The following is a 9,937-nucleotide window of genomic DNA, read 5'->3' as shown; positions in this document are numbered from 1 at the left end:
GATTCTGGAAGTTCAAATCCTGATACAAATTTTGTGACTCATGCCCATCTCTAGTTTTATGTTTTCATAGATTCATAAATTCCAAGGCTTGAAGGGACCATTGTGATCATCTAGTCCAAAATTCTGTATAACCCAGGCCATAGAACTTCCCCAAAATAATTCGTAGAGCAGATCTTTTAGAAAAAAACCTTTAATTTTGATTTAAAAATTATCAGTGATGGAGAATCCACCACAATCTTTGGTAAATTGGTCCAATGGGTTAATTACTCTCACTGTTAAAAATTTATGCCTATTTCCAGTCTGAATTTGTCTAGATCGAATTTCCAGCCACTGGATCATGTTATATCTTTCTCTGCTAGATTAAAGATCCCATTATTAAATATTTGTTTCCCACATAGATTCTTATAGTTGTAATCAAATTACCCCTTAAACTTCTCTTTTTGAAGATAAATAGATTGAGCCTTTTGCATCTATCTCTATAAGGAAAGTTTTGTAATCCTTTAATCATTCTCGTGGCACTTCTCTTAACCCTTTCCAATTTATCAACATACTTCTTGAACTGTGGACACCAGAAATGCACACAGTATTCCAGCAGCAGTCGCAAAAGTACCAAATACAGAGATAAAATAATTTCTCTGCTCCTATTCGAGATTCTCCTGTTTATACAACACAGATCACATTAGCTTTTTTGGCCACAGAGTCACACTGGGAGCTCATGTTCTACTGATTATCCCCAATGCCCCCCAAATCTGTTTCAGCGTCACTGCTTCCCAGGATAGTCTCCCATTATGTAAATTCTTTATTCCCAGATATATAAATTTTTCATTCTTTGTTCCCAAATGTATACATTTTCATTTAGTCATATTAAAACACATTGTTTGCTTGTGCACAGTTTAGCAAGCAATTCACATTGTTCTCAACCTGTTGTCTTTGTTATTTTTGTATCGTCTGCAATTTTTGTATCATCTGCAAACTTTATCAATGATGATGTTATATTTTCTTTCAGGTCATTGATAAAAATGATAAATAGCATAGGGCCAAGAATTGATCCCGTGTGACCCCACTGGAAACACATCCACTTAATGACTATTCCCGGGTTACAATTACATTTTGAGATCTATGCAATGTAGTTGTAGCTGTGCTGGCCCCAGAATATTAGGTAGTCAGGAGACAAGATGGGTGAGGTAATATCTTTTATGGACTAACTTTTGTTGGGGAGAGAGACAAGCTTTAGGCCACTCTACCTTGAATGGTCCCTTTCAATATGTGTTAACTACTTATACTAAACAATCTGTTCCACTTTGCATTTTGCTGTGATGCTGGGAGTTTCTTTCCCAGACCTGAAAAAGAACTCTGTATAGCTTGAAAGCTTGTCTCCCTCACCAACACAATTTGGTCTAATAAAAAATATTACCTCACCCACCTGATCTCTCTCATTTTGAGACCTATCCAGTTTTTAATACATTTGAGACCTATCCGGTTTTTAATACATCATTCTAGTCTTTTAATACATCATTCTAGTCATTCTAGTCTTTTAATACATCATTCTAGTTTTTTAATCAAAATGTTAGGCATTGCCAAGTTAAACACATTAAAGAAATCAAAATATATTATGTCATCCTATTACCTTTATCAAAAACTTGTAATCTCATCAAAAAAAGATATCAAGTTAGTTTGACAGGATCTATTTCCCATAAACCCATGGTGATTTGCATTAACTATCTTATTCACATTTAATTCTTTATTAATCAAGTCCTGTATCAGCCTGTCCATTATCTTGCCCAGGATCGATGTCAGACTCACTGGTCTGTAATTACCCAGGTCAACCCGTTTACCCTTTTTAAAAATTGGCACAACATTAGTTTTCTTCCAGTCCTCTGGAACTTCCCGAGAGCTACAAAATCTATTGAAAATCAATATTAATGGTCCACTAAGAGCTCTTCAGTGAGATCTTTTCAAACTCTTGCATGCAAGTTATCTGGACTTGCTATTTAAAAATATCGAACTTTAGTACATTCTGTTTAATATCTGCCAGAGATACTGGTGGAATGGAAAGAGTATTATCACTATATGATTAGACTGCATCATCTGTTTCTTCCCCAAATAGAGAACAGAAATATTCATTGAACACTTCTGTCTTTTCTGCATTATTATTGATAATTCTATCTTTTCCATCTAGTAATGGAACAATATCATTGCTATGTTTGTGGTAATGAGCAGGGATTCAGATGGCAGTACTCTCCCTTGAGAGGATAAATTCTTACTTACAGAGACATGACTTCCATATCTTTTTAAAGAGTTCAATCATTATTGTTGAAGGACTTCAATGCAATAAAGATTTAAGGACAGCAGCAAAAAGGCTAAGGGAAAATGAAAACTAGGGTCCAAAAATGTACAAAGCTGCCTAGACAGGCTTGGTTAAAATCACCCTAATCCCCATTTGTGCACTTCAGTATTATCAATAATCTCTCCTAAAAAAGGAAAGTGAATAGCAGGGGTTGGAATAGCAGGGGGCTGCAGGGCAGGACTGAAGGGCATTGGCAGGGCTGTGTGGGGAGCACAGCACTGGACTAGCAGGAGGCTGCAGGGCAGGCTGAAGGGCATTGGCAAAACTGTGTTGGGACCCCAGAATTGGAATGGCAGGGGAGCTACAGGGCAGAACTGAGGGGCATTAGCAGAGCTGTGTAATGAGCCCAGGACAGGAATAGCCAGGGGCTGCAGGGCAGGATTGAGGGACATTGGCAGAGCTGTGTGGGGAGGCCAGCACTGGACTAGCAGGGGGGTTCTAGGGCAGGACTGAGGGGCATTGGCAGGGCACTGTGGGGAGCCCAGGGCTGCAATAGTAGCAGGTGCTGCAGTTCAAGGGTGAGATGGAGCTGGAGAGCTCAGCATGGGATGGCAGAGAACATTTCAAAAGGCCTCATATGCAGATTAAGAGAGGAAAGGGAATGGCTCAAATTATGAGTTTAACCAACCTTGATATTGTTCATTTACGAGAATAGCAGTTGAGTTTTATACATAACAGGATGCGGTTTAACATTTGCTTGTGAAACCGTTTCTGTAACTCATCATCACATCTTTCCACAGAATCCCCCACACCTCACTCTGAGGCACATGTTAGACTGAAATAGCAGTGCCTATCTGTCCCAGCTAGGCTGGTGGTTTTGCCGCCTTGTGTTATCACATAATCTTGCTGCACAGAAGGCTGCAGCAGGTGTTTGCAGAAGCAGTCGTTGCTCCTGATGTGTCACATGACAAACTAGGGGGTTTGGGGTGTTTGTTGGTCACTGACCTGTTTCCAAAATTAGAAAAACAAGATTTTTCTGGGTCTCTTTTGAATGACAAATATGAGGGATTAAAAGAGAACTGCTGATTGCATATTGCCTCAGCACCCACGCTTTCCTCACAGTCACTGCAGGATTGTTCCCTACTCTCTGTTCTCCAGGGCTGCTTTTGGGCTAGTTTTAAATATCTAAGTAACACAGCTTCCACCTTTCCCCCGGGGAATTAGAGCACAGGATAATACATTTTCTCACTGTGAGGGAATATTTCCTAGTTATCCAGCCTGAAATTTTCCCTTATAGCTCAATGTCATTATTACTATGTATATATGAAACAGCACCATAGATCTATGATGCTTTATGGCATGAAAAAATTGACTTAAGATCTCACAATTTAATTAGACATAATTTAGCAAGGGATGACAATAAGCAAACAATCTGAAAGTGCTGTACACATGTCTATAACTGTTAGGATTTTGTTTTCCATGTACTGCACCTTTATCTTTCTAGAAATCTACAGTTTGCTGCAGCCAGGTGCTTCTTTGTGTTTAATTCAAATGCAGCATGCTCCAAAGATGACACACACACCATACTCTCTTATGGAGACTTTATTTTTGTGCTTTCTTATTTTGCAGCGATTTTGGGCCATTTTTTGGCTCCCTAACATCAAAGAGTACTTTATACCATGAATAGTACCACTGAAGTCAATGGCACTACTTGTGAAACATGGTACTACGCAAGGGTGCTATAATCTACCTCTTACACTGAAAACTTATGACAGCTCTTGAGGTATGGAAGGCATTTTGGTGGGGACAAAGGGGAATGAGAATTCCAGCAGTGAGAGATCATGGTATGCATATAATTACATATGCATCTTGTTGGTTTCACCCTTTGTTTTTTTGTCTTCAGCACTGGAAAACTGTTCCCAGAGACTAGTTTTCAGTGGCTCACAGTCATTCTGGAAGGGCATAATGAGTCGGGTCCCGCAGGGATCAATTCTGGGTCCAGTTCTGTTCAATATCTTCATCAATGATTTAGATAATGGCATAGAGAGTACATATATAAAGTTTGAGGATGATACCAAGCTGGGAGGGGTTGCAAGTGCTTTGGAGGATAGGATTAAAATTCAAAATGATCTAGACAAACTGGAAAAATGGTCTGAAGTAAATAGGATGGAATTCAGTAAGGACAAATGCAAAGTACTCCACTTAGGAAGGAACAATCAGTTGCATACATACAAAATGGGAAATGACTGCCTAGGAAGGAGTATTGCAGAAAGGGATCTGGGGTGGTGGTGGGGGGGGAGTCATAGTGGATCACAAGCTAAATATGAATCAACAGTGTAACACTGTTGCAAAAAAAGCAAACATCTTTCTGAGATGTATTAGCTGGAGTGTTGTAAGCAAGACACGAGAAGTAATTCTTCCACTCTACTCTGCACTGATTAGGCCTCAAGTGAAGTATTGTGTCCAGTTCTGGGCACCACATTTCAGGAAGGATGTGGACAAACTGGAGAGAGTTCAGAGAAGAGTGACAAAAAGTGACTAAAAGTCTAGAAATCATGGCCTATGAGGGAAGATTGAAAAAACTGGGTTTGTTTAGTCTAGAAAAGAGAAGATTGAGAGGGACATGATAGCAGTTTTCAAGTACATAAAAAGGTTGTTACAAGGAGGAGGAAGAAAAATTGCTTTTTTTAACCTCTGAGGATAGGACAAGAAACAATGGGCTTAAATTGCAACAAGGGAGATTTAGGGTGGACATTAGGAAAAACTTCAGGGTTGTTAAGCACTGAAACAAATTACCTAGGGAGGTTGTGGAATCTCCAGCATTGGAGATTTTTAAAAACAGGTTAGACAAACACCTGTCAGGAATGGTCTACATAATAAATAGTCCTGCCACAAATGCAGGGGACTGGACTAGATGACCTTTCGAGGTCCCTTCCAGTTCTATGATTTTGTGATTTCTATGATTATAGCGGAGTGTCAATTAAGGTTAAGAGTCACTTGCTCTTGCAAAGGATGATGCTTTGAAGTGCTTGAAATTTGGTGTGCCTCATGGGAATGTGGGGTAGGATTAGTGATCCAAATTTACAGTCATTTGACCAAGGGGTTCCCAAGATACAGACCCTGAAAAAAACAGCTTTTCTTAAAGTTCACAGATTTTACAAACTTTTTGATTGCAGACTGGGCTTTTAAAGTACTAATGGCTTAATGGAATGGGAAGGGGAAGGTGAGCTGGAAATGATGGTGTGAAACTATATGTTGTGGGGGATGGTGAGGGAGGAGGTGGAGATGGTGAGAGATACACCAGTTTTTTCTCTTATGCTTAAAGTGACTATAACGCCCATGTAAAAAACAGTCAAGTTTTGGGGATGGAGACCATACTTGAGTTTTCTCTCACCAGCCTTGTAAGAAACGACGCACTCCAAACATTTCAAAGCCAGACCATTACCCCCATTCTACAATAACAAAGGGAGCAAGGGAGGAGGGACACTTAGCAATCACATAGCAGCTGTGTGGCCTAGTGGGGTAACAGTAGACTGAGAGTCAGACAGTGTGGACTCTGTTCCTGGCTCTGCTAAATGGCTTTGGCTAAGTCATTTCAACTTGCTTTGCCTTAGCTTCCCCATTTATACAAGAGGGATAATGATGTTTCCCTCCTTGGTAAAGTTTTTTGAGATGTACTGATGAAAAGCACTATGTCAGAGCTAGGTATTATTCTCATTACCTGGCCACAGTAGCATCTCAGCTGCATACGTGCATGATAACTACAGAAATCTAAATGACCACTAACTCCTACTTTTCTCTTTCTGTTAAAAAAACAAAACAAACTGGGACATTTTGTGCCCTTCAGGAACACTGAGTGCCACAAAACACAAACTTGTGAAAACCAGGAAAGGAAAAGTTAAGGTAAATGCCCATGTAACCTTAACTCTGTCTTCTCCCCAATGCACCAGGACATATACTCACCACCCTGCCTTTGTACTGCATTGAAGAGGAGCTCCATACACCTGTCCTACACTTGAATGATTAGTGTACACACACAGACAGAATGCCAGGACTGCTAAATTTTACAACTCCTTTTACGACCCCTTCACTGTTATACACAAGATGCCATCTATCGTTCTGCTTTCACTGACCTTTCATTAAACCCACAGCACACACTCATCTCCTGACTCCCACCTAAATGCTGACAGTCCCCAGGGCAAGAAGACCCCTGTGCCCTACAGCTGACATGACCTACACAGTGCTGAAACAAGGCATTCTGGATCTCTCAAGGTACGTGTGCATCACTTTCCTTTGATCACACACACGGGGGTCAGGGAGAGGGGCTCTCCCCCAAGCAGCACAGCTTCCCCTTAGATACCCTCATCTCACAAACACAGTTCTGCCAAGCTGCTCCAATTAATCCCTCTACCATTCATTATGGCTAACCCTAACCCAGTGGTTGTAGCTGGACCACATGCAGTTCATTCCCAGTAGCTATTGCCAACTCCAGGGAGGTGGAGTTAAGGTTGTGCTAAGGGTGACTTACACATACTTAGTTCTTTTCAGTTTTTCTGCTACAGCATCTTTCCTGAAGACAACTTAATGAGTTTTGTGGTTGTTCTCTAATTTCCCACATCGATTGAACTCTTCCTGGTTGGGGTGAACTTTCAAAGTGCTGTGCAGAATGTATGTCCTGAGATTGCCTTGACTTGTAACATTCTGACATGTAGGTGTCCATAGATGGCTGTCTCTGTCCCTACTGGACAGGCTGTTTCAGACCTGTAACCTTTTATCATTCACTTTATTACCCATTATTGCAGGGGTTCCCAAACTGTGGTATGTGTATCCATGTGGGTAAGTGAGACATCTCTGGGGGATACATGGGAGAAGTTGTGTAATAGTAGATTTTATTTATTGCATTTTCATAATAGGCTACTCAGACGAAGCTTTAAAACTCTGTAGGAATTCGTTATATAAAATACGGTAATTAATTTACTTCAAGATGCACCAGCGATAATTCAGATACACAGGAACGCTGATGTATAGAGCCCTCACCTCCAATCACCATACAGCGCAGGTTCAGTTGCCTAGCAATTGTCTGGTCTAACTGAGCACAGAACTTAGTCAGGGTTGTTGGGTTTTTTCCAATTGTGTACATTGCACTATAAGTATCTCTGTACATAACAGTGAAATAGTGACAGATGGCTAAAGACAAGTAGTGTTAAGAAGAACACAAGGTCAGGGCGCTGGGGGTTCCCCTGCTCCCTACAGGAGTGCCGGGTAGGCAGAGAAAGGCAAGTCCCCGCAACCCGACCCCGCTTCCTGGCAGGAGCACCATGGGGGAATGGAGGGGGGACTGCAGGTGGAAGGGGTGGGGAGGGGCCCCCACTTGCTGTGGCCCAGGGCCCCACAAAATGTTAATCAACCACTGTGTGTAAGGGGATACACAATAAGAAAAGTTTGTGTACCTCTGCTCTGTTGGCTATGAGAACGGCTCTAGGGAGAGTATTGGGTTTTTGGAATACAAAGTTATGATTTCTATTTGCCTTGTCTCCTGCCTGCATGATGGGAACTGCATGATTGCAACTGTGACATCTTGAAGAAGGGACTAGCCAGGTGAACACCGCGGGCGGGGGAGGAGGAGAGGCAGGAATATGGTTTGGGAAATAACCCATACTTAAGGGAGCTGCTCTGCCTTTGATTCTCTTCTTCCCCAGCAGCACTTTGCTAGTATTTCTATGCATAATAAGCTGTTCCTGTCTGCATGAAAGCAGCCTGATCTCCCCTTATGTGGAGATGGGAGGAGAAGATCTCTTGGAAGGGGGAAGGTTTTTGTAGAAGGAGAAGGTGACTCTGAAGCACTGTGTCTAAACTGCTGGCACAGAAATACACAGCCGAGTGCTCCATCTTCACAGAGGGGATGTTCAAGTCAAAGTCTTTGATCTCTGGCCGGGAGACTGTGAAATCATTTTTAATGTCACTGTCACCATCTTCCTTGTTATCTTTACCAAGAGAGTAATAGATCAGCTGCAGTCCCTTCCCCTGCTTCTGCTGATACCAGTACATAGAGTTATGATTATCAGTTTGTCTGCATGTCAGCAGGGTAGTCTGTCCTTTCTTCAGTACCAGACTTGGTATTTGGGTGATTTTAGCATCTGTGTGTCCTGTGAGACAAAACAAAAGAAACAAACATCGTAAAACAAAGAAGCTGTAACCTGCAGACACCAGAAAGGGGATTTCATGGCTATACCAAAGACTTACTTGCTCCCAAGAAGCACAGGGCTGCCATGCACCAGACTAACCACATCCCCATCTCTGGGGCCTTTCCCCAGCGAAGGGTTTTATATGGCTCTGCTCTGTAGGGCTGCTTCTGCACTGATAGACACCAGAGGGGGTGCACACATGAAAACTGATGTAGGCAACCTCAGGGCCACCCTCCCATTCCTCCCTATTTCAGGGAATCCCTGAAATTCTCATCCTCATACCCAGAACTTTGTGTGAACCCCATTTTCCCTCCCGCATTGCAGGGTTCCCACTTCTCCCCCTCTCATACCAGTAGATCTGTATTATGTATCCACCCCCTTCCTCCATGCCATACCCCCTATTTCCCCAATCTTCTCCCCTGTCTGCTGTGTCCCCATTCTCCTTCCTCCCCATTATTCTCTTCCCCTCTATGCCAGGGGCTCTGCGTGGCCTCTCTTCCCCTATGTCCCCCATTCCCTCTCCACCCCTGCATGGCAGGGGCTCTATGTGAAAACGTATTCCTCTATTCCCCCATGTCGCCATTCTCCCCATGCTAGGGTCCCCCATTCTCGCTCGCATGGAAGGGGGTTCTATGTGACCCCATCCCTCCTGCCCTCATAGCAGAGTCCCCCATTCTTCCCCTTGGCAGAGTCTCTGTGTCTAACCCCATTCTCCCCTCTCCCAGTTTTCTTCTCCCCCCCATTAAGGGGCTCTGTCTGCCCCCAGTTCCTCCTTTCTCCTCTTTCCACCTGCCCACCCATGCTAGGCACTCTGTGTGTTCCCCTGCCTCCATATCAGTATTTCCCAATCTGACCCCATAATATTTCAATTTGCCCCATTGTCCTCTGCCCCCACACTAAGGCCCCCATTCTTTCCCCATGCCAGAGGCTGTGTGCGTGCCCCCCTTTTCACATGCCCCTCATTTTCTCTCCCCCCACCACCATCATTATTATTCTTTCTGTCTCAGGTTGTCAGTATGTTAAACTTTATTGGGAGGGTGAGCAGAGATGAGATGGGGTACTGATATGCTGGAAGCCATTGATGGGTGCCATCAACCAGTTGTTCTTGAATCTGCGGCTGTGCTAATGAGCTGGCAGGGGCTTCATATGTTACCCTTTTGGTTTTCCAGTCCTCCCCGAAATCAATAGGGTTCTCACCATTCATGTATAGAACATTCCCTGAAATTATGGAACAGATCAGATGTGGTGTTGAAAAGTGAGAGAGAGAGAGATGATGTTGAGTTAAATGTAAGGCCTTTGCAAGTTCAGCTAAGAACTATTATAGTTAGATGGAAAACCAGATTTTCTCCCTCAAAAACCCAATAATTTTTGTACCCATTTTTCCTATTAACATAATGCAATATTTTTCTATTGACATCAAATGTCAATTTTCATTTCATTTTGCCTTACAATGTCGTTTATTTTT

At 42.6% G+C, this 9,937-nt stretch overlaps 1 gene segment (V, D, J or C); it reads right to left on the bottom strand.

Annotated features, from left to right (window-relative positions):
- Positions 1-7,173: 7,173 nt before the first annotated feature.
- Positions 7,174-8,702, bottom strand: LOC119860864. The segment is given in 2 exon segments: positions 7,174-8,433; positions 8,531-8,702. Coding segments are annotated over 2 exon segments (480 nt in total).
- Between the last annotated feature and the right edge of the window lie 1,235 nt (positions 8,703-9,937).

This window comes from Dermochelys coriacea, chromosome 1 (assembly GCF_009764565.3).
Source record: "Dermochelys coriacea isolate rDerCor1 chromosome 1, rDerCor1.pri.v4, whole genome shotgun sequence".
Lineage (NCBI taxonomy): Eukaryota > Metazoa > Chordata > Testudines > Dermochelyidae > Dermochelys > Dermochelys coriacea.
The sequence above is the reverse complement of the archived record's forward strand: the minus strand, read 5'-3'. Positions and strand labels throughout refer to the sequence as shown.